Raw genomic sequence first — 24,126 nt, forward strand, 5'->3', positions numbered from 1 at the left:
GGCTTGTCCCCCAAACAGATAAGTTTTAAAACTGCCTGATGTCGTTTACCCATGGCTGTGCTGAAGTTGGTGGTGAAGGTGTTACGCTGACCGGATGAGGAGCCGGTAGAGGATGAGGAAGCAGAGTAGGAGGAGGAAGCAACAGGAGGCAAAGGAAGCGCCCTGCAATCCTCGGTGGTGGAAGGACATGCGCCAAACTGTCATCAGCCTCAGGCCCAGCCGCCACTGCATTTACCCAGTGTGCTGTTATGGAGATATAACGTCCCTGACCGTGCTTACTGGTCCATGTATCCGTAGTGAGGTGCACCTTGCCACAGATGGCGTTGCGCAGTGTACACCTGATTTTTTCCCCACTTGGTTGTGCAGGAAAGGGATGGCTTGCCTGGAAAAGTAGTGGCGGCTGGGCACAACGTACTGTGGGACAGCCACCGCCATAAGGCTTTTAAAACTCTCTGTCTCCACCAGACGGAATGACAGCATTTCAAAGGCCAGGAATTTTGAAATGCTGGCATTTAGGGCCAGGGATGATGGGTGGGTAGGGGGGTACTTCCTCTTCCACTCCAGTGTTTGGGAGATGGAGAGCTGAATGCTTCCGTGGAACATTGTGGAGATGCTTGGTGACCCAGGTGGTGGTGTTGCTGGCAGATCCTCTGTTTGCGGGGTGGCAGGTGGCACTGTCACTCCAGAGGTGGATGAAGAGGCAGAGAATGCAGCAGAAGAGGAAGCAGGAGGAGCCAGAGACCTTTCTTGGTTTTTGAGGCGTCTACTCCACTGCAGCTCGTGCTTTGTACTTAGATGCCTGGTCATGCAGGTTGTGCTCAGGTTGAGAATGTTTATGCCTCGCTTCAGGCTCTGATTGCACAGCGTGCAAACCACTCATGTCTTGTCGTCAGCACATTGTCTGAAGAACTGCCACACTGTCACGACTGTGACTGATCCAGACAGGTCTGGGAGGAGAAGGTCGCAGCGACTTGCTACTCGCGATAGCTTGTGAGTTTGCTCCGTGGTTCAGGGTATGTCATCTGGGTTTTGCCTTGTGAACCTTTTTGTCCTTACTGGGAGTTTGTAGGCATCCTTCTCAGGTGAGTCCTGTCTGCCACTCCCAGCTACTATATTAGTTTCAGTTTCACTTGCAGTCATTGCCAGATATAGTCCTTACTTCCAGTTCTATTCTGACCTTTGAAGGAGATCGTTTGATGGTGTTGCTGTGGAGCTCTTGTCCGGCGTGGACTGTCATGATTGGGATCGCCTTCTCTGCTTGTGACTGGATAAGTCTATCTCTGCTATAGTTTGTTTGTTGCTGTCTTCCCCTGCTGTTCTCCTAGACTTGAGTGATGGTGACTAGTGCTCCCATCGGCCTTTCCCCACTCTAGGTTTGTTAGGGTGACTGAGGGTTTAGGCATCCTGCTCGCCGCACGGGTTCACACCCCGTCTAGGGTATCAGGGCAGACAGGTGCCAGCTTAGGGTTAGTCAGGGGTGGCCATACTATTCCCATCTACGGATGGGAATAGTATGGCCACCCCTGACTAACCCTGAGCTGGCACCTGTCTGCCCTGATACCCTAGACGGGGTGTGAACCCGTGCGGCGAGCAGGATGCCTAAACCCTCAGTCACCCTAACAAACCTAGAGTGGGGAAAGGCCGATGGGAGTCCCCCTTCCCCTCCGTCTGGTGCGACACGACTGCTGCTTGGATAGCCGTCGTGAAACACGCCAGGGAACTGCTTGGAACTGGCTTTGGTGTGCTCGGTCCCTTGCTGCGGTGGGTAGTAGCAGGCGTACTGTCTAGGGGACGGCCACTCCGCTTTTGCACCCTGCTCCCTCTTCGGTTGTGCTGGTGGCTCTGTGCGACCACCGCCTCTTCCTCCGAACTACACAGGTCACTCGAATGACCTTGATTCCATGTGGGGTCGAGGACCTCCTCGTTCTCCACATCATCTTCCACCCAATCTTCACCCCTGCCCTCCTTGTCGGTCTGCACACTTTCGAAAGCCCCAGCAGTTGGAACCTGTGTTTCATCATCATCCGAAACGTGCTGCGATGGTCCTCCCATGTACTCATCTTGAAACATAAGTGGTTGGGCATTGGTGCACTCAATCTCTTCCACTTCTGGGGCAGGGCTAGGTGGATGGCCCTGGGAAACCCTGCTAACAGAGTCATCAAAAAGTAGAAGATACTGCTGCATGACTTGGGGCTCAGACTGCTTGGCTGACTTGCAAGGGGGTGAGGTGAAAGACTGATGGACATTGGCTGCAGGTGACAACTCTGATCTTTCAGCAGGAGACTGGGTGGGAGACAATGTGAAGGAACTGGAGGCACTGTCAGCAACCCAATCTACTATCGCCTGTACTTGTTCTGGCCTCACCATACGTAGAGCCGCATTAGGCCCGACCAAATACCGCTGAAGGTTCTGTCACCTACTCGCTCCTGAGGAAGGTGTTTCACTTGTGCGTGTAGCTGGCACAGATCGACCACGTCCTCTCCCTGCAACAGGAGCTCCGCCAGCAGCACCACGACCGGGACCACGTCCCTTATTTGACGCTCTCCTGATATTTCTCAAATTTAGGATCTTGCCAAAATGCGTGTTTTTTTAATAACAGAATAGAACAACAGTATCTAACGCATGTATCTCACAATGACAGATGCAGCAAAAAATTTTGTTTTTTGCCCTGAATAGGTGTTTTTTCAATAGCAGAATAGAACAACAGTATCTAAAGGTTGTATCTCACGCGTACAGATGCAGATAAGGCCACAAATTAATATTTTTGCCCAAAATGGGTGTTTATTTAATACCAGAATAGCACAGCAGTATGTAAAGGGTGTATGTCACAATGACAGATGCAGCAAAGGCTGCAAAATTAATTTTTTTGCCCTAAATGGGTGTTTTTTTAATAGCAGAATATGACAGCAGTATATAACGCTTGAATTTCACACATACAGATGCAGACAAGGCCGCAAATTAAGTATTTTGCCCAAAATAGGTTTTTATTTAATACCAGAATAGCACAGTGGTATGTAAAGTGTGTATCTCACAATGACTGATGCAGCAAAGGCTGCAAAATTAAGTTTGCCCTAAATGGGTGTTTTTTTATACCAGAATATGACTGCAGTATAAAATGCTTGAATTTCACACGTACAGATGCAGACAAGGCCGAAAATTAAGTACTTTGCCCAAAATGGGTGTTTTTTTAATACCAGAATAGCACAGCAGTATCTAAGGGTACTTTCACACTAGCGGCAGGACAGATCCGACAGGCTGTTCACCCTGTTGGATCCGTCCTGCCGCTATTTTGCCGTGCCGCCGGACCGCAGCTCCGTCCCCATTGACTATAATGGGGACGGGGGCGGAGCTCCGGCGCAGCTCGGCAGTGCACGGCGAAAGGCCACCGGACTAAAAGTACTGCATGTCCGACTTTTTAGTCCGGCGGCCTTCACCGCGAACTGCCGTGCTGCGCCGGAGCTCCGCCCCGTCTCCATTATAGTCAATGGGGATGTAGTGGTGGCACGGCGAAATAGCGGCAGGACGGATCCGACAGGGTGAACAGCCTGTCGGATCCGTCCTGCCGCTAGTGTGAAAGTAGCCTAAAGCGTGTATCTCACACTGACAGATGCCGCAGCAGACAAGGCCGCAAATTAAGTTTTTTTGCCTAAATGGGTGTTTTTTGAATAACAGAATATGACAGCAGTATATAACGCTTGAATTTCACACGCACAGATGCAGCAAGGGTGGTAAAATGGTGTATTTTGCCCAAAAAGGGTGTTATTTAAAACCCAGAAAAATAAAACTGTATTTCTAGCTTAAATTGCACACTGACTAATGTGGCAGAGGCCCAAGATGGAGGTTATTGCCAAAAATGGGTGTTTTTTAAAAGCCAGAAAATTATTGAAGTATTTCAAGCTTGTTTTTAACAATCACAGATACAGCAAAGGCTGCAATATTAAGTATTTTGCCCAAAATGGGTGTTTTTTTACTAACAGAATATGACAGCAGTATATAACGCTTGAATTTCACACGTACAGATGCAGCAAGGGCTGTAAAATTGAGTATTTTGCCCAAAAAGGGTGTTATTTCTAGCTTAAATTGCATACTGACTAATGCTGCAAAGGCACCAGATGTAGGATATTGCCAAAAATGTGTGTTTTTTTAAACCCAGATTATTATTGCAGTATTTCAAGCTTGGATTTCAATGCACTGAGCTTGCATAAAATGGCCGCCGCCGATGCCCACCTAACTAACAGACGGATAAAAGTTATTTTTCTCTGTCACTGGGCTCAGGGCATGGTAAAAAGATTGGCCACTACACCCACACAACTAAATCTATGTACAGTAGATCGCTAAGTTCAATTGCTGTTCTGATTAAAGTTTATTTCCTATTCTCTCCCTCACAGAAGTAGCATCCTCTCCCTACACTAGTAACAGCAGAGTGATGTGCAGCGCTTCGTGACTCCAGCTTATATAGAGGCTGGGTCACATGCTGCTCTGGCCAATCACAGCCATGCCATTAGTAGGCATGGCTGTGATGGCTTCTAAGGGCACAGAGTTAAACGCTTGTTGATTGGCTGCTCTGCAGCCTTTCAAAAAGCGCCAAGAAATCGCCGAACACCGAACCCGAACCCGAACCCGAACTTTTACTGAAATGTTCGAGTTCAGGTCCAGGGTCCAAAAATCCTAAAGTTCGGTTCGAACTAGAAACTTTACAGTTTGGGTTCGCTCAACCCTAACTAAAACATGATTTTTTTTTTTGGTTTCAAAATTGATATCATTGTGTAAAACTTACATAAATAAAAAAAAGTATACATAATAGGTATTGCCACATCCATAACAACCTGCTCTATAAAAAAAAATCACATGACCTAACCTCTAATTTTTTGTCACCTTACATCACAAGCGCTCAAAAAGTTATACACACCCCAAAATAGTATCAATCTAACCGTCACCTCATCCCGAAAAAATTTTGCCACTACCTAAGACAATCGCCCAAAAAATAAAAAAAACTAGGGCTCTCAGAATATGGAGACACTGAAACATGATTTTTTTAAAATCAAAAATGTTGTTATTATGTAAAATATAAATTAATAAAAAAAATTATACGTTAGGTATCGCCGCTTCCGTAACAACTTGCTCTATAAAAATACCACCTGTCAGATGAACATTGTAAATAACAAAAAATTAACGGCACGGGTTGGGAGGGTGGTCACCATTAGGCTAGTAAGATGCCGAATGGTGGAGAATTACAAGAGAGGGGTTAAGCAATTGCACATGCATATTGTTATTAGATGTGGGCTCCTGGAATCAGAGAGCAATATATTATAACTTACTAAGTTGGGAGAACCTGTGTAAATGATAAAAGTCACAATGTGTATCATGCTAAGTTTTATGGTTGTTCTATAGTTTATTGAGCTGAGTTTGGGTCTACCACCATATTGCCCTGTAATTTCATATTGATGCCATTGGTTACACTAATTGAAAAGATTACTGTCTCTGTAGGTTTTGTTCATCCTCATACAAGCATAAAAATATTTGCTAATGTGTAACTTTGCATTATGCAATAATTAAAGGTTATGAACACCTTTGGGGGCAATTTTTAATGATTTTTTAAAATAATTTTTTGATTAATTGGATTTCATTTTAAATTTGCAGCATACAGGGTTAAAGGGGTTGTACAGGGATTTTATATTGATGACCTATCCTTTAGGATAGGTCATCAATATCAGATCGTCAGGGGTCCGACACTCCCGCTGATCAGCTGTTTGACGAGTAAGTGACACGCAGAGATAATATATATATATCCAGCTGTCAGTTGAACTGTAGACCAAAAATGTTGCACATTTGAGGGAGAGATCAGCAGCCAGAACAATAAGAGACTGGAGGTGGGACTCGGACAACCTCAGACTCTATGCATATTGGCACTGTAGCTAAACTGAAGTCACAAATCTGGCCTAATGGAGATAAGCTAAAAAGCCAGAGACCAAAAGCAGAGGAAAATAAAAAGTAGGTAAGAACCACTTATACTGTAGGTGACCTATATAGCATTTTTGAGGTCTTGATTGGACACTACATAGTAGGGGACAACCCTTCAAATTAATTTTTATGTTAGTGATATACAATACACTGTATCATGTACCTTTTAGTATTTCAATGTCATAGAATGCTGCAGCAAATCTGGTTGAGCGGTGGGGCCCTGACCTGGTGTCAGTGCTGATGTAGGACTTAAGTTTTGACCGACATCTCCATAACTTCAACTCTCTGGGATGAGTGATGCGTAGCAGCTCTTCAAGGTTTGCAGCCGATCTGATCCTCTGTTCTAACTCACTCTGCGTCACTCCCTACGAGGAACAACATAGTTATTCGTCAGGTATTGGTACCCATTAGCAATGCTCAATTATTGATATGCTTTGATGGTTGTGGTAGTCCACACATATTATTAATAAGGTCCCACTACAGTCAAATACTGAGTCACAAAAAATTCCAATGACACAAAAATGTAATTTACTTTTCTTTAATTTACAGCAAATTATTTCCATAAATCCCTTTTTCAAAGCATATTTCCAGGAACACATTCCAAAATATACTGGGCATCTGGTCCACTTTAACATTCTCCTGATGCTCTCCTTGTGAAAACATGTGTACTGATAAACAACAGGAATAGCCTTACACAATAGTCTTCCAAAAATACTTTAATGCTGGAGGTTAGTCAGTCGGCACTTGCATGCAAGATATTATAGTTGGTGTAATTTACAGCCAGTAAAGAGGGGGAGAAGGCGAACATGTATTAAATGGGCCATCTGATTAAAGGGGTTGTCCCATTAAGACAACTTATCTTCTAGCCATAGAATAGGGAATAAGTGTCTAATCTGCGGGTTCCAACTGCTGGAACGAGAATGGAGCTCCGTACTGCCGCTCCATTCTACTCTTTAAGGCTGCCAGAAATATCAGAACTCTAGTACTCAGCCATCTCCAGCAGTCCCATAGAGTTGAATGGAACAGTAGACTGCCACGCCATTCAAATAGGGAGCATGTGCTCCTGTTCTTCTGATCAGCTGAGGTCCCAGAGGTAAGAGCCCTACTGATAAGACACTTATTCCCTATCCGTTTATCCGATAGGGTATCTGACAAGCTTTCTATTAATCAATTCTTAAAGGCTATGTACACCTTTGGAGGCAATTTTTGTTTATGATTGCATCTTACTCATTTTTGGGTAAAAATCATACTTTCAATTGGACTTTATTAAAATATATTGAGCCATTCTGTCACAAAGCGTGAACTATTTTTCTAACTGTGTGACTGGTACTTTCACTTTATGACGGTCATCTAATAACCCTTATCTCTAAACTACTAAGAGGTCATAAACACTTATTTAAGTCACATTTTTATCAGTAAGATAATAACTGAGCTATAATGAGTGCAGGGAGCAGAAATAAGGTACCCGTCTTCTCCCCAGATGACGGAAAAGACAGAAAATCCATCGGCTGCTACTAGAGCATCTCAGCTCTGTACAGAAAAAAGGATTCAGTATTTTTAATAAAGAGCAATTGAAAAAAACAAGTACAATGCAATAATAAAGCCTTTAAAGAAAAGGGAAGTTGTTATCTGCTGGCGATAGCAGCTGCTTGGAGAATGTGGTACAGAGTGAGAATAGCCTCCGAGCAGTCGTATGAGAAGTCTCAGCCCTGTCTCTGACCTCTAGTTGTTAAGCCACAGCTAGCAATGGGCCTCATTTACTCCACGGGCCCCATACCAGTTACCTACCCTGCTTCCATGGTACGGTAGGTACACCACAGTGCCTGAAATATGTTTCTTTTTTTAGATTAAATCTTAATATTCTATATTTTCTTTCATTCTGACTATATTATTAGTTTACATGTTTGAACCATTGGACTATATTTAAGTACATAGAACATAGGGTGATGGGCACAAATGAAACCAATAAAATCTTATTCGCTTTAGTACGATATTCGGAGCTGCATGCTAGCACATTATTCATTATTAAAGTGACTTATGTAATTACCAAACCTTAGAAATGTCTACCCCAAAAGACATTTGTGAGCTGTGCAGACGTTCTGCTCCAAATTTCTATTTTGATCATAAGTAAGGTAGAAAGGATATAGAAATCTCCCCTGGTGTAGCTAGCATTTACATTATAACAGAGCAATGAGGCAGATTTACTACAGAAAATGCAGCAATTTTTGTTACATGATAGGTAACAAAAAAAAACAACTGTCATACATGCTTTGCACCTCATTTATGAACCCCTTACTGCTTCATCCAACAAGGAGGTGTGGGTTTGCGGGAAAGGGACGTAGCTTAAAAAGGTTATCCAATGAGTAATGTAAAAAATGAAAATCATACATCATACAGTACATGGCAATCTCTTTCTAACAAAGCTAGAACCAGCCCTGTACCTCACATTGATCCAGAGATCTCACCATTCATTGCTCAAGTTCCTCTGCTAGATTTATTTCAAGCTGGCAGCTCAGGGGACATTCAATTTCTTAGGGGTGTGTCCGTTCTGCTGTAGCTGGTGGCAGTTGAAGGATGGGCAAACAGCAGGTGTTGCTAAGGCTACTTTCACACTAGCGTTCTGCTGTCCGCTCGTGAGCTCCGTTTGAAGGGGCTCACGAGCGGAGCAGAACGCTTCCGTCCAGCCCTGATGCAGTCTGAATGGATGCGGATCCGCTCAGACTGCATCAGTCTGGCGGCGTTCAGCCTCCGCTCCGCTCGCCTCCGCACGGCCAGGCGGACAGCTGAACGCTGCTTGCAGCGTTCGGGTGTCCGCCTGGCCGTGCGGAGGCGTGCGGATCCGTCCAGACTTACAATGTAAGTCAATGGGAACGGATCCGATTGAAGATGACACCATATGGCTCAATCTTCAAGCGGATCCGTCCCCCATTGACTTTACATTGAAAGTCTGAACGGATCCGCTCAGGCTACTTTCGCACTTAGAAATTTTTCTAAGTTATTAATGCAGACGGATCCGTACTGAACGGAGCCTCCGTCTGCATTAATATGATCGGATCCGTTCAGAACGGATCCGATCAAGCGCTAGTGTGAAAGTAGCCTAAGCAAATAGATTTCAGTGATTAACTCAATGGCTATATTACATTTTTAATTACATGCAATTACAAAAGTATTCAGATCCAGGTGCTGGTTTGAAAAATGCTGAATATTTTTCATAGGCCAACCCCTTTAAGTGCACCTCCATGCGCCAAAAATGTCAACATTTTGTCCCATTTCTAGAGTAAAACTATGCCAACTTATACAGTAAGTGGCCTAAACTTAGATAGTCTAAAGTTGTCTGCCACATTTATCAGCCAGTATCAGCCACTGTGATAAATTTGGCACAGTTTTGGACCGTCTATGTTTACACCTTCTTATTGTTAGACAGCATTAGCAATCTCCTCTGTCTTCTAAAACTAGGATAAACTTTTGGTGCAAAGACATTTTTTTGGCTTAAGGATGAAGTTTTGATGCATAGACAGAATTCTGGTGTAAGATTTAACATTCTCCTAATTTATAAAGGTCCAAGCTCCAGAATAGAAAATTTGGCTAAAATTATAACTGTGATTCATATTCTTAGACTGCAAAGTGTAATCATTAGTAAATATGCCCCAGTAAGTAGTTGGACGGAAATAAAAAGTTTGCTTTGGGCATTATCTTCTGGTTCCTGGCTTTTGGTTACCATCCCCTAATTAAATAAAGTATATTCCATTACTGGGAAAGTGTGTGGTACAAAGTCTTTATGAATAGGAATTGTAGACAATGTAAGATGTATCATTACAAAAGCAACCTAAGAAATTAAATTGTCACTAAGGGTCTCAATAGCCCATGGCAGGCCCAGTATTTTATACCTTAGACACCAATCCAAGGGGTAGAATAATGCCCCATGTAATCCTGTCCATACAGAATCAAGTCTCTTTCATAATTAGATCACTCTCAACTAGAGGTTAGCGAAGTTTTGGAAAATTTGATTTGGCTGCTTCGCCGAATAAAAAAAAATAATATTTGCTTTGTGATGAATTTTGCTCTTCCTGAGGCTTGCTGTACTAAGAGGGCGTCTGATTAGGTGGAGTTAAAGAAAAGGAGTTTAAGACAAGGAGCAGGAAACTAAGGTTGGATAGAATTTCCTTGTGTGTTGTTGGCTTGATTCTAGCTAGTCCTTCAACTACAGCAGACAGGGTCTAATTCTAACTCATATTTACTGTTTTACTTTTTACTATTCATCCCTATTAAACATGTGCTCCATGGACAATGCCACTAAGTGTGTGTCCTGTGCAATGTATGCATGCCTTGAAGAGCCGTTCAAGGGTGAATACATTTGCACTAGATGCAATCATGTTGCATATTTGGAAGCCCAGATCTTGGATCTAAATAAGCAGCTTGAAATACTTAGGGGCATTGCAAAACTGGAGAGAGGCTTAGACCTCACTGTGCAGGCACTGGCTAGGGTCAGTGAAATTGAGGGGGGTGGAGAAGGGCAAGATCAGGACTATCAGATCAGCAGTTGGGTTAATGTAGAAAAAAGGGGTAGAGGGAAAAGTGCCAGGGAGGCTAGTCCAGAGCTGTCATCCCTAGTAAATATGCCTGTTTGGCTGATATTAGGGATGAAAGCCCAAGGCCAGCAACACTGCAGCAGGGTGTTTCTCCTAGCAACCCCTGCAGGAAGGATGGGAAAAGGAGTGCAGCAAAGGTCAGACAGATGTTGGTGGTAGGGGACTCTATTATTAGGCGGACAGACAAGGTCATCTGTCGCCGAGACCGTGAATGCCGAACAGTGTGTTGTCTGCCGGTTGCTCGGGTTCGGCATATTGCGGATCGGATTGACAGATTGCTGGGTGGGGCTGGGGAAGACCCGGCGGTCATGGTACACATTGGCACCAATGACAAAGTCAGTGGGAGATGCAAGGTCCTTAAAATGATTTTAGGGAGCTAGGTGAGAAGCTCAAGTCCAGGACCTCCAAGGTAGTGTTTTCAGAAATACTACCAGTGCCACGAGCGTCACTAGAGAGACAACGGGAGCTTAGGAAGTTAAATAAGTGGCTCAGAAGCTGGTGCAAGAAGGAAGGGTTTGGGTTCATGGAGAACTGGGCCGACTTCGCGGTCGGTTACAGGCTCTACAGTAGGGACGGGCTGTACCTCAATGGGGAGGGTGCAACTGCCCTGGGGGAAAAAATGGTTAGACGGCTGGAGGAGCTTTTAAACTAGGATCTGGTGGGGGAAAGGGTGTCATACTAATAAGGGGGTAGATAGTGTACATAGACAGTGGGTTATAGAAGGGGACAGTGGGGATTTAGTGGGGGCCGGGGTTAGCAAGGAAAATAGGGAGAAGACTGGGAATAACTATACATTTATAAAAAATAGAACTGCTGGTAACAAGAACCTGTTACATACAAAAATTAACCAAGGTAACAAAAAATCCCGAATAATCACTTTACAGGTAATAGTAATTTAAAATGTATTTTCACAAATGCCAGAAGTCTAGGTAGAAAAATGGGGGAGCTGGAGGCTATGGTACTAGAAGAACACATAGATGTAGTTGGTGTGGCTGAGACATGGTTGGACTCTTCGCATGACAGGGCTGTAAATATTGAGGGTTTTAGACTATTTAGGAAAGACCGGGTCAATAGAAAAGGTGGTTGTGTGTGCCTGAATGTGAGGAGTGATCTGAAGACAAGTGTGAAAGAGGCAATTGTGTGTGAGGATAGTGAGGATGTGGAAACCTTATGGGTGGAAGTTCAAAGGGATATAAACACTGAAAAAAGAATACTTGGTGTACTTTATAGACCCCCTTACATCACAGAAGAGATAGAATGTATAACCAAATAGAGCGGGCGGCACAGGCTGGTACAGTAGTCATAATGGGAGATTTTAACTTCCCAGACATTGACTGGGGTCATGGTTCTGCCTCAACTGCAAAGGGGAGAAAATTCCCCAACTTGCTGCAGGACCACTTTATGGGCCAGTTTGTAGAAGCTCCCACTAGGGGCGATGCTCTGTTGAATCTAGTAATTTCTAATAATGCAGAGCTTGTTGGAAATGTTACTGTTCCACAAACACTAGTAATAGTGACCACAATATAATTATATCCCCCCTAAACTATAAGAAGCAAACTCTGTTGGGCAGAGCCAAGATACAGAATTTCAAAAAGGCTAATTTCAGGGCATAGACTGGGAACAGCTACTGTCACATAATAATACATCAGTTCCCTTACCCTATGGTCATGTACCACTACATGAGTATCCCCTGTTGTAAAGATATCAGCAAACAGCAAAGGCCAGCTCTCCACAGGCGTACCAACTCAGCGTCTCTCCGCCAAGCAACATGTACAAATCATTGGTGAGCCAGCACCAGACTAAAACTTTACTTTATTCCAAAATAATTAAAAGTCCATACAGCATGAACAGATCCAAGAGCACAATTGTACATGAATAGCACTCACTGCAAAACTGCCCCCTGTTGTACCACTGACTGTATTTTCCATTGGCCCACAGACTGGCCCATCAATGTTCCAGAGGATACTCCGGAGGGCCCATGTTCTAAAACCATAGTGGACACCAAAGGTCCAGGATAAAAAAAATACATTTGGAGCTGCTTTTGGAGCCCATAACTTGCAACTATGGTCTATTTCATTGAGCGAAAACTTTTTAGACTTTATTGATGACATAGAGGTTGGGAACTGAGAATAATTTCCTCTGTTGGACCCAAGGAACCACAGTCCGACCCTACCAATCCAAAACCATGGGCATTTTTCAATTTGTATTACGGTACACAATACAAAACTGTGTTGGGGACACTTAGCGTTCTACTTTATGGACTGGGTTTTGCCTTGGAAGCAAGGTCGAATATAGCCTATGTACAACATGTACTGTGTAATTGAACAGGGGCCCAGGAGATATGGAGGCCTGCTGACACACTAATATTGCTAGAAGCTACAGGCTCTATGATGAGCTATTGAAGACCAGGTGGGGCCATATACTTGACCTTTGGCTGTCTGTATTGGCTCCTGCCTGGAATTGCCAGCATCTATATATATGACACAATATATATGGCACCCAAAGTACTGTACATGTTTTTACTATTGTATTTTAATAGAATTGTGTGCGCAGTCCCATTGAAATGTATTACCACTGTATTCGAGATCCATGTGATACAGATAATAATATGCTCATGTGCACAAGGCCTTTGGTATCTGACCCTGTACACTGACAGTACTTTCATGCATGACATAGAAAAAGAAGAAGCAAATGTGAAATGCTACAACAGTAATAAATGATACAGTCTGCGTAAAGAATGTAAATTTGAGCAAATGTTTAGCGGTTCTTCATTTCCAGATGTTAAGCAAGCAAATCCATAATGTAACCCACATGTCTTCCCTGTAATAGTGTACACTATATTGTTTAATCTTCACTGCATAGAGATTATTCATCATTAAATCTAGTAATCATAAATGTGTCCAAAGAAGCGGGGAGAGAGACAAAGTCCTCAACACTCCCCATTCTAGTTCTCTTCTAAACCACATAAGTGAAAAACAAGAAACATGGGGGTAGCTATAGGGGGAGCAGACAGTAACACCTAGGCCCTGAATTCTCAGGGGGGCCAAGGTCACCTCTGCCACATAAGATGATACCAGTATTATAAATGGCATATGGTAGGTGACTGGCATGGTTTGCATTGGAGCCCAGAAGCCCCTCCTCTTCCGGCTTACAAATCCTTCTTGCAAGATCTGAGACTATTATCCTCTCATGTGGTCCAGAACTGTGGTTACATTGTGAGTAGGTGAGGTGTACCCGTTGGGTTCTGCCCAACTCGACTGGTTAAGGCCTCTTGCCCACGACCGTATGCCCTCCGAGATATACGGTACGTGAGCGGGCCATATGTCCCAGAGCGGCATTGATTGTGCGCACAGGAGCGCACAGCATCATAGATTACAATGATGCTGTGGATGTCAGGCCGCCCGTGGGGCTGTTGTCCTGCTCTCATATGATCTTATGAGTGCTGGACAATAGTCCCGCGGGTGGCCCGGCGTGCAGATGAACAAAAGGAGCAACTTTGCCTGGAGGATTCCACCTAAAAGTATTGGCACTGGCTGCAGCGACCTCATCATCCTCATCATCTCCACCTACGAACCCCACATTGCCAATGCACTCACCACCCTAATACAGATGAGTGCATTCACATCCCTCCAGGGATTGTGATGCCTTACCCACTAACCCTATGAGCGCCTCCTCTCTCTCTCACCATTTTACGCATTATTATTATTAGGAGACAGTGGGAGTCATTTATCAAAGATTGGTTTGGGTGGAGCAGAAAAAAATTCAGGTGTGCTGCTTTTTTTTAAGCCAGTTTCTGGAATAGAAGATCATAATACATGAACTCCAGTATCACAGAAAAGGGCAACAGTATTAAAATGTAACCTTGAATTAAGGATGAATGAATCAATTCTGAAAAATTTGTCAGAATCCAAGGTTTTTGTGATTCATTTCGGGAGAGAGACAGAGAGACTAGTAGTAAACTACTCTGGGTTTCTCTGCAAATATATATGCAATGTCTGTGGGGTACATCTTCTTATTACAGAGAGCACTTAGTATGCATAGTAAATGTGCTGAGTATTGTAGGCCAGGCAACATCCATCTGGGTTTCTGGGAAAAATATGTGAAAAACATCAGTTGGCATCAAAAAGAATTACCTTTCTTATCCTTTTTGTTAGAAAAGATAATTTGAATATGTTTCCCAAAAAGCCAAAGCTATGCAAATAAGCTTTCCTGACAAAAAGATAAAGTAATTCTTTCTAATGCCAGCTGTCAGACTGATTTGCATATATTTTATCCAGAAACCAAGAGCATTGCCTGGCCTACAATATTCCGCACACGTACTACGCATACCAGGCACATATCAGTGGCTCAGGCTGGATGATAAATCTGGTGCAGAAGAGACACTTTTGCCTAAATCTATACCAACTATTGGTTGACCTACTTTATGACAGAATTTCGCACCAGAATTGTGATGCAATTTCGGCATAAAAAGGTTGCATTGTAAGGCACAACCCATTTTGGGGCTAGGCGCAGATAATTTCTAAAGATCTAGATGCACCACATTGTGGCACAATTTACACCAAAAATCTAGGGGCAGTAACATAAATAAATGTGGGCCAATATGTCCACCATACAACAGGGTAGATAAACCAAACCAGCAGTACCAATAAATCATTAACATTAAGAGTTAAGTCAGACCAGAGACACTTAGTACAAGGAAAGTTCTTATCCATGTCCTGGCTGCGCACCTAAAGACCACCAATGCTATAATTCAGATCTGGAATCACTGTTAAGTAGGTGTCATATTTTTCACCTTAAATAGACCCTGTATACAGTGGAAACAGCATGGTTTGCCACACTATGATGCCTCCCCAACACATTTTGCCCACATCCATCGCTCATCAAGGAAAGGTTGGGTCACAGGGCAAAGTGTTGCACGCATCAAAAGCACATAGTCATATGCTTTCTATGTGTGCACCACTTTCCCTTCCAACAGCTGATCAGTGGGGGTACCAGGTGTCGACCACACGTTCACTTTTTTGATTACCTATCCTGAGAATAGGTCATCTATATTTAAGTCCCTGACACCCTCTTTAACAATTAGATCTTGACCTCACGAGACCCAAATGATTATTGTTCATGTCGCTAATTAACTTTTCAGTTGGCCAAATTGTACATCTGTAACTTTTTGTCAGAAAAAAAGCATTAAGCCAAGACAACTTCAAATTGCTATGATGACAACATATAGCATATCTTTAAGATATATTGCATTTATAATGTACAATATATATATATACTATATATATATATATATACCTTTCTATTTCTTTGTTTGCTATAAGTAGAATAATGTCCTGAACATCCAAAAAAGGTCTTGAAGTGAAAAACTAGAAGAAGCACAAATGGTTTTGATTATCTCACCCATTGTCTAGTAATGTTGAGGGTTGATTTCAGATACATGTCTGGAATGTTTACTGCAGATGTTATGAGGATTGCAGCACAGCCCGCCCAATAAAACTCCACATTTCACTTGTCTGAAAAACTTGTAAAGTCCTTGAAAGGTTAGACTTAAACGTAGAGGACATACGCTGAGGTATACACAGTAACGCCGCTGCTGATTCAGGACCACATAATAGCTGACAGTACTCTCTTATTTAGTTGTGTAATATGGTCTCAGTTAAAAAAGATACCCCAGTAACATACTTCCAACTTTTTGGACGTTCAAAGAGGGACACTTTTGGTTAGGGATGAGCGGACCTGTGGATGTTCAGGTTCTCCTGGTTCGACTGAACTTCGGGTCAAAGTTCAGGTTCGGGACCCGAAACTCGAACCCGAACACCCGTTAAAGTCAATGGGGACCTGAACTTTGGTGCACTAAAATGGTTGTAAAAAAGTCATAGTAAGGGCTGCGGGCTGCAAAATGGGACTAAGAGCAGGACAGCTACCCTGCAAACAATGTGAGTAGGGAAATGACTTAAAATAACATAGAATAAAAATAAATAAATATAATAATTATCTTGAACTAGGAGGTTGAGAAGGCGGTGGAAGTGGAAGCGGCGGTGGAGGAAGGAGGAGGTAAGCAACACTTTTTTATTATATATATTTTTTTTTCCTTTATTTATTTATTTTTATTTATTATTTGTAAATTTGGGAAGGACCCCAAAACATTGGAAATAGAAAAGAGAATGCAAAGAGAAAGTGCACTGGAGTATAACAATTGCTGGGTGCGGCCGGTATACATGTCTAATTAGCACAAGGTACAGTCAAGTCTTGTGGGATCCATGCCTGGTTCATTTTAATGAACGTGAGCTTGTCCACTTTGGCTGTGGACAGGCGGCTGCGCTTGTCTGTGATGACCCCCCCCCCCCCCCCCCCCCCGCCGTGCTAAACACACGTTCGGACAATACACTTGCTGCAGGGCAGGCCAGCACCTCCAAGGAGTAAAGGGAAAGCTCAGGCTTTGTGCCCAATTTGGAGACCCAAAAGTTGAATGGGGCAGACCCATCAGTCAGTACATGTAGGCGTGTGCACACGTACTGTTCCACAATGTTGCCGATATGCTGCCTCCTGCTATGACGTTCCGTATCAGCTGGTGGTGCTGGTTGTTGTGGCGTGCTGACAAAGCTTTTCCACATTTTGGCCATGCTAACCCTCCCTTCTGAGGTGCTAGCAGTGCCGGCTGCTTTGGAGACTTCTTCCTCTGCCTTCGCCTTGTGCTTCCACTGAGCCCCCGCTGTCAGGTGTGAATGCCATCAGCAGCGCGTCTACTAGCGTGCGCTTGTACTCGTGCATGTTCCAATCATTCTCCAGTGACAGAATTAAGGACAGCACATTGTCCTTGTAACGGGGATCCAGCAGGGTGGCCACCCATTAATCAGCCTGGTATGAATGTGGGCAACTCGGCGGTCGTTGCGCAGGCCACTGCAACATGTAGTCACTCAAGTGTGCCAGGCTGACTAGAGGCAAAACAAGCTGTCCTCTGTGGTAGGTGTATCGTCTGTGTCCTCTGTATCCCCCAGCCACGCTCCATTGATGCCCATAAGCTGGTTTGGGTGCCAACCTGCTGTGAACACGGTTCCTCCTCCTCATCATCCTCCTCATCCTGCAGAACTGTGCCCTGGCTGGACAGTTGTGTACCTGGCCTCTGTTGGTGCAGGAACCCACCCTCAGAGCCACTTGTGAATGACTGGCCTGATAACCGTGGAAATGATCCCTCTTCCTCCTCCACTTCCTCCTGTGCCACATCCTCTTCCATCATCGCCCGAAGTGTTTTTTCAAGGAGACATAGAAGTGGGATAGTAACGCTGAGGACTGCGTCATCGGCACTGGCCATGTTGGTGGAGTACTTGAAACAGCGCAACACAACACAGGTCACGCATGGAGGCCCACTCGGTGAAGTGTTGCTGTTCTGCAGAGCAACTCACCCGTGCATGCGTGCTGCAGCTGAAACTCCACTATCGCCTGCTGCTGCTTGCACAGTCTCTCCAGCATGTGCAAGGTTGAGTTCCACCTTGTGGGTACGTCACATATGAGGCGGTGAGCAGGAAGGCCGAAGTTAAGCTGCAGCACAGACAGGCGAGCAGCAGCAGGGTGAGAACGCCGAAAGCGAGCACAGACAGCCCGCACTTTCTGCAGCAGCTTTGACATATCGGGGTAATTTTTCAGGAATCTCTGCACCACCAAATTCAGCAAGGGATGTGCGTCAAACCAGCTAGCCCCAGAGCTGCTATGAGATTTCGCCCGTTATCACACACCACCAGGCCAGGCTTGAGGCTCAGCAGCACCAACCACTCATCGGTCTGTTCCATGCCCATCCACAGGTCCTGCGCGGTGTGGGGATTTTTCCCCAAACAGATGAATTTCAAAATAGCCTGCTGTCATTTCCCCCTGGCTGTGCTGAAGTTGGTGGTGAAGGTGTTACGCTGACCGGATGAGGAAGTGGTAGAGGAGGAAGCGGAGTAGGAGGAGGAGGCAACGAGAAATGTCTTGCAATCCTCGGTGGCAATAGGACATGCGCCAAACTGCTATCCGCCTCAGGCCCAGCCACCACTGCATTTACCCAGTGTGCAGTTAGGGAGATATAACGTCCCTGCCCGTGCTTACTGGTCCACATATTGGTAGTTATGTGGACCTTGCCACAGATGGCGTTGCACATCTGATTTTGTCTGCCACTTGGTTGGGCAGGGATGGCTCGCCTGGAAAAGTAGTGGCGGCTGGGAACCAGGTACTGTGGGACAGCCACCGCCATAAGGTTTTTAAAAGTCTCTGTCTCCACCAGATGGAATGACAGCATTTCAAAGGCCAGGAATTTTGAAATGCTGGCATCCAGGGCCAGGGATCGTGGGTGGGTAGGGGGGAACTTCCTCTTTTCTCTCCAGTGTTTGGGGGATGGACAGCTGAACGCTTCCATGGGACAGTGTGGAGATGCTTGGTGACGGTGGTGGTGGTGTTGCTGCCACATCCTCTGTTTGCGAAGTAGCAGGTGCCACTGTCACTTCAGAGGGGGAGGAAGAGGCTGAGAGCGCAGCAGAAAAGGGAGCAAGAAGAGCCTGAGATCTTTTGTGGTTTTTCAGGTGTGTACTCCACTGCAGCTCGTGATTTGCATTTAGATGCCTGGTCATGCAGGTGGTGCTCAGGTTTAGAACATTTATGCCTCCCTTCAGGCTCTGATTGCACAGCGTGCAAACCACTCGACGTCTTGTCGTCAGCACATTGTCTGAAGAATTGCCACGCAGGGAACTCCTTGGAGCTGGCTTTGGTGTGCTCAGTCCCTGGGTGCAGTGGGCAGTAGCAGGCATACTGGCTAGGGGACGGCCACTCACTTTTTCACCCTGCTCCCTCTTTGCTGTGTGGCTGGCTCTGTGTGACCACCACCTCTTCCTCCGAACTGCACACGTCACTCGCATGACCTTGATTCCATGTGGGGGTCTAGGACCTCATCATCCTCCACATCATCTTCCACCCACTCTTCACCCCTGCCCTCCTTGCCGGTCTGCACATGGCAGAAATCCTCAGCAGTTGGCACCTGTGTTTCGTCATCATCATCAGAGACGTGCTGCGGTGTCCTCCCATGTCCACCATCCTGAAACATAAGTGGTTGGGCATCAGTGCACTCAATCTCTTCCACTTCTGGGGCAGCGCTAGGTGGATGGCCCACGGAAACCCCACCAGCAGAGTCATCAAAAAGCATAAGAGACTGCTGCATGACTTGGGGCTCAGACTGCTTGGCTGATTTGCAAGGGGGTGAGGTGAAAGACAGATGCCCATGGGCTGCAGGTGCCAACTCTGTGGTTTCAGCAGGGGACCGGGTAGGAGACAATGTGAAGGAACTGGAGGCACTGTCAGCCATCCAATCTACTACCTCCTCTACTTGTTCTGGCCTGACCATTCGTACACTGGTATTCGGGCCTAAATAATTACGCTGAACAACCTATCGCCTACGTTCACATGCGGAAGATGTTTCATTTGGGCGTGTACCTGGCACAGATCAACCACGTCCTCTCCCTGCAACAGGAGCTCCACCAGCACTATGACCAGGGCCATGTCCCTTATTTGATGCTCTCCTAATTTTTTGAGGTCACCCACCGAACTAACAGACAGATTAACTACCGTTTTTTTTCACCCTATAAGACGCACCTAGGTTTTAGAGGAGGACAATAAGAAAAAAATATTTTTCATTAGATCTCAGATCAGGCCAGCAATCAGACCCCCAATGTTAATCAGACCTCATCTGACAGCCCCAATCAGACCCCCAATGTTAATAAGCCCCTTAATCAGACCTCAGATCAGACCCCCAATTGTTAATAAGACCCCAATAAGACCTCAGATCAGACCCCCATCCTCAGATCAGCCCCCCATGCCATTTATGTTACAGAGCCTTCACCGCTTCCAATCCTCCGGCCCCATAAGATGCAGGGGCATTTCCCCCCACTTTTGCGTCTTATGGGGCGAAAATACGGTATATTAATTTCCCTGTCACGTATGCAGTGCAGGTGTAACTCACACCAAAAATGGGAATATGTCACACATCGAACTAACAGACGGATTAACTATTATATTTTTGTGTCAGGGGTACAAAGATCACTATAGGTCACCAACAGAATGAACAGCCAGATGAATTATTATATTTCTGTGTCAGGGGTACAAAGCTGGTGTATTGCACACACAAAAAATCATTATAGGTAACCCACAAAACAATTAGCCAGATTCTAACACTCTCCCTCACTTCAGCTGCCTGCTTCATGACCCTGCACTACTCAGAGCTGATGGGAGGTGCTACACGTGATCCAGCTTGTATAGAGGCTGGGTCAAATGATGCACCGGCCAATCACAGCCATGCCATTACTAGGCATGGCTGTGATGGCTTCTAAGTGCCCACAGCTTAAAAGCTTGTTGATTGGCTGCCCTGCAGCCTTTAAAAAGCTTTATTAAAACCGAATACCGAACTCGTTTTCCAGCAATGTTCGGGTCCGGGTAACCCAAACTCGCCAAGTTCGGTACGGACCTGAACTTTACAGTTTGGGTTTGCTCAATACTACTTTGGTCCTTTGTGTGAAAGATCCATTTTCCTGCATATCTATACACTCCAATAGTTTTCTTTCTTAAGCAATAGCGCAAAAATGATTTGAAGATTGAAATTTCTAAAATCAGAATGCATCAAATAATGAAATAATTTACAAGGAGGGCTCTAATATGCACATGGGAACCAGCCAAACACTTTCTAGATCTATCCTCAGATCAAAAAACAGTGAGATTTATGCAGGCTCGGACTGGCCCACAGGGTACAGGTGTGGCAGGCGCAGCACTATGAAATGCCTTTTGCGCTGTGGCATTATAAGAATTTTGATATCTCTGACTTTTTAGTCTAACCAGACTGTCTATTACTCTGTAATTCCTTTAGCGCCGTTCTATGAAACAGTAGGTTTAAAGAGCACACCAAATGCTTGAATAACTTCTTTATTAACTCAACTTTTCTTCATATATAACACTGCCGCCTCCGCAGCAGATAATCCATGTACATAACACGTGTTGAAAAGATATCACAAAATGGCGGTATGCATAAGATGGTGGTTCAACTGTTCAATCTTGTCATTTAACATAAAATGGTGGATATATTTCTCTCTTGAGTATCTGTACTCTCACTTTAAGTTATTTAAGAACTTTATGATCTCTCTGAGAGGTATATCTGAGGTCTAACTAATAGTTCACTTGCTGAATTTGGTCGCAATCTTGCAGTATGCAGTTAGCAGTAACTATTTGCAGATTGGTTGAGTATGATCTGGTATGGTTGTATGATATTTGGACTGCAATATGGAATTTGAATTTGAATTGTGAACTTTGTAGTTTGCAATTGAATTTGTACGATTGCAGTTTGTAGCTTGCAATTTGTATTTGGTGGAACTGTATGTAAACACACATATAACTGGTTCAGTATACAGTTCTAATCACTATACTAACAGTAGGAACATTATATAACTGATTTAAATACCTATTTTGGCCACTCTGCTTCCATAAAAACACAGCTCTAAGTGGAGTGATTGTCTCTTCAGCTCCATTCTCTGGTGAATAATGATTCTAGCAGCTTCTGCTAGGGGAATTCCCAGACAGCTGTGTGTGAGGCTGGCTGTGATTGGTGAAAACTCTTGGTCTAGACTTCTGCCCAGCAACAACAGATTAACACTATGCTTCCTTTGTTTTCTGCTGTTTCACTAAGCTTACCTTACATTACAAAATGACTCTTAAAGGCATATTATCTTTTTCTGCTTCTGTGAACACAAAATATAACAGTTATATGACATCCAAAACATGATGTCACAGTAAATAACTCTGCTTTTGTCTTTAACACATAAACATAGGAACTGTATTAAGGCTATTGGCAGGTCTAGCTGTATACACATATAAGCTATACTAGCAACCTAGGACAGGTCCTAGCTGGCCAGCTACTCTCCCACCAAAATTACCTATAATTCTATGTTCTTAGTGGTAGGACTTGAACATGAATTTGAGTAATTTTTAATCAGGTTCTTAACTTTCAAGTGTCTTTATCTCTCTTAAGTAGAACTAACTTCTGTATAGGAACGTTCCAACTTGAGTGGAGTAGTGAGACGATTTCCTTTTTTGTCAAATTTTGAGTATCCTATTTGTAACAACACTCTTCTTACTAGTTTGTCTTCATCCTTTGACTTCTAGAACTTTGGGCCAATTCCATTGACTTCTAGGTAAATCTTCTTTCACTACCACTATGTCACCAACTTGGACATTTCTTCTGGGTGTTTGCCATTTACTTCTTAGCATAAGATTGGCTAAGTACTCTTTTCTCCATCTATTCCAAAACTGTTCTGATAGATATTGAACTCTTCACCATCTCCTTTTAGCATATAAATCCTCTTTGGTGAATTTGCCAGGTGGTGGCTTAAGGTAAAGTAAATGGTTGGGAGTTAAAGGGTCCAAACTTGTTGGATCATGTATGGCTTGCATGTGGAGTATTCATGTAAAAATCACACTGTTTCTCTAACAAATACTCAGTTACTTTTCTTTATCTATCTTTTTTAGAGCTTTCTTCAATTCATTCTTTGCTCCGACAAAATTAGATCCTTGGTCAGATCTAAGCTCTCCGACGGTACCTCCAATGGCTATGAAACATCTTAAGGCGTTGATGAATGCGTCAGTTGACATATCCTCTAACATTTCCAGGTGAATTGCTCTGGAACTCAGACAAGTAAATATTAGTCCATATCTTTTGTACTCCTTGCGGTTTTGCTTGGTGATGAATGGGCCAAAGCAATCCATTCCGCTATAAAGAAATGGTGGTGATGGGTTTACACGATCTGCCAGTAAATCTACCATTCTTTGTTCTTCTGTAGGTCTACGTGCCTTTCTGCAGACTACACATTTACTTATATACTTTGCTATAACTTTGCTTCCTTTCACTACCCAGTAACCACCTTCTCTCAAACAGCTTTGGGTAAAGCTTCTTCCTTGATTCAAGGATTTGTTGTGGTAGTGATCAATAATCAATCTTGTTAAGGTAGAATTTTGGGGTAGAATTGCTGGATGCTTCACTCTGCTAGGTAACGATGCATTTTCCAGTCCTCCTCCCACCTTCCGTATCTCATCCTGCAGAACAAGATTAAGCTTGTACAATGGGTGTTTTTTTGGAAGCCTTTTAGGTTTTTGACTAAGTCTCTTCAACTCTTCACTGTAGAATCTCTGTTGAATGAGTCTTATGAGTGTTTTTTCAGCTTTCATTCTTTCCTCTACATTAAACAATTCCTTCTTTCTGATTCCCTTTGCCAAACGTTAAATTCGAGCTACTACGTTTATGACCGTATTCCATTTTGAACATCTGGCTAGTCTTTCAAGTATGTCATCTTGACACTTGGTAGCAGTGCTCAATGTTTGCACAACTTTTACTTCTGGATCACCCATAGACAATTCTGTGTAACCTTTACTGGGCGTGATTTCCTTTTCCCAAAAGAACTCTGGACCGGTGAATCAGTTAGAATTTTTCAATTCTGTTACATTCAGGCCTCTTGAAGCATGATCTGCTGGGTTATGCTTTGTGTCAATGTGATGCCAATGTTCCGGATTTGATTTG

The 24,126-nt window shown here is 44.0% G+C and overlaps 1 protein-coding gene across 1 annotated transcript in view; it reads right to left on the reverse strand.

The window, feature by feature from the left end:
- Nucleotides 1-24,126, reverse strand: part of VEGFD (vascular endothelial growth factor D) — an 85,912-nt gene that overhangs the window by 45,616 nt on the left and 16,170 nt on the right. Inside the window, exon 2 of the mRNA XM_040423313.1 lies at nt 6,125-6,326. Coding sequence (XP_040279247.1) covers nt 6,125-6,326 — 202 coding nt within the window. The remainder of the gene's footprint in view (nt 1-6,124; nt 6,327-24,126) is intronic.

Source organism: Bufo bufo, chromosome 3 (genome assembly GCF_905171765.1).
Source record: "Bufo bufo chromosome 3, aBufBuf1.1, whole genome shotgun sequence".
NCBI lineage: Eukaryota > Metazoa > Chordata > Amphibia > Anura > Bufonidae > Bufo > Bufo bufo.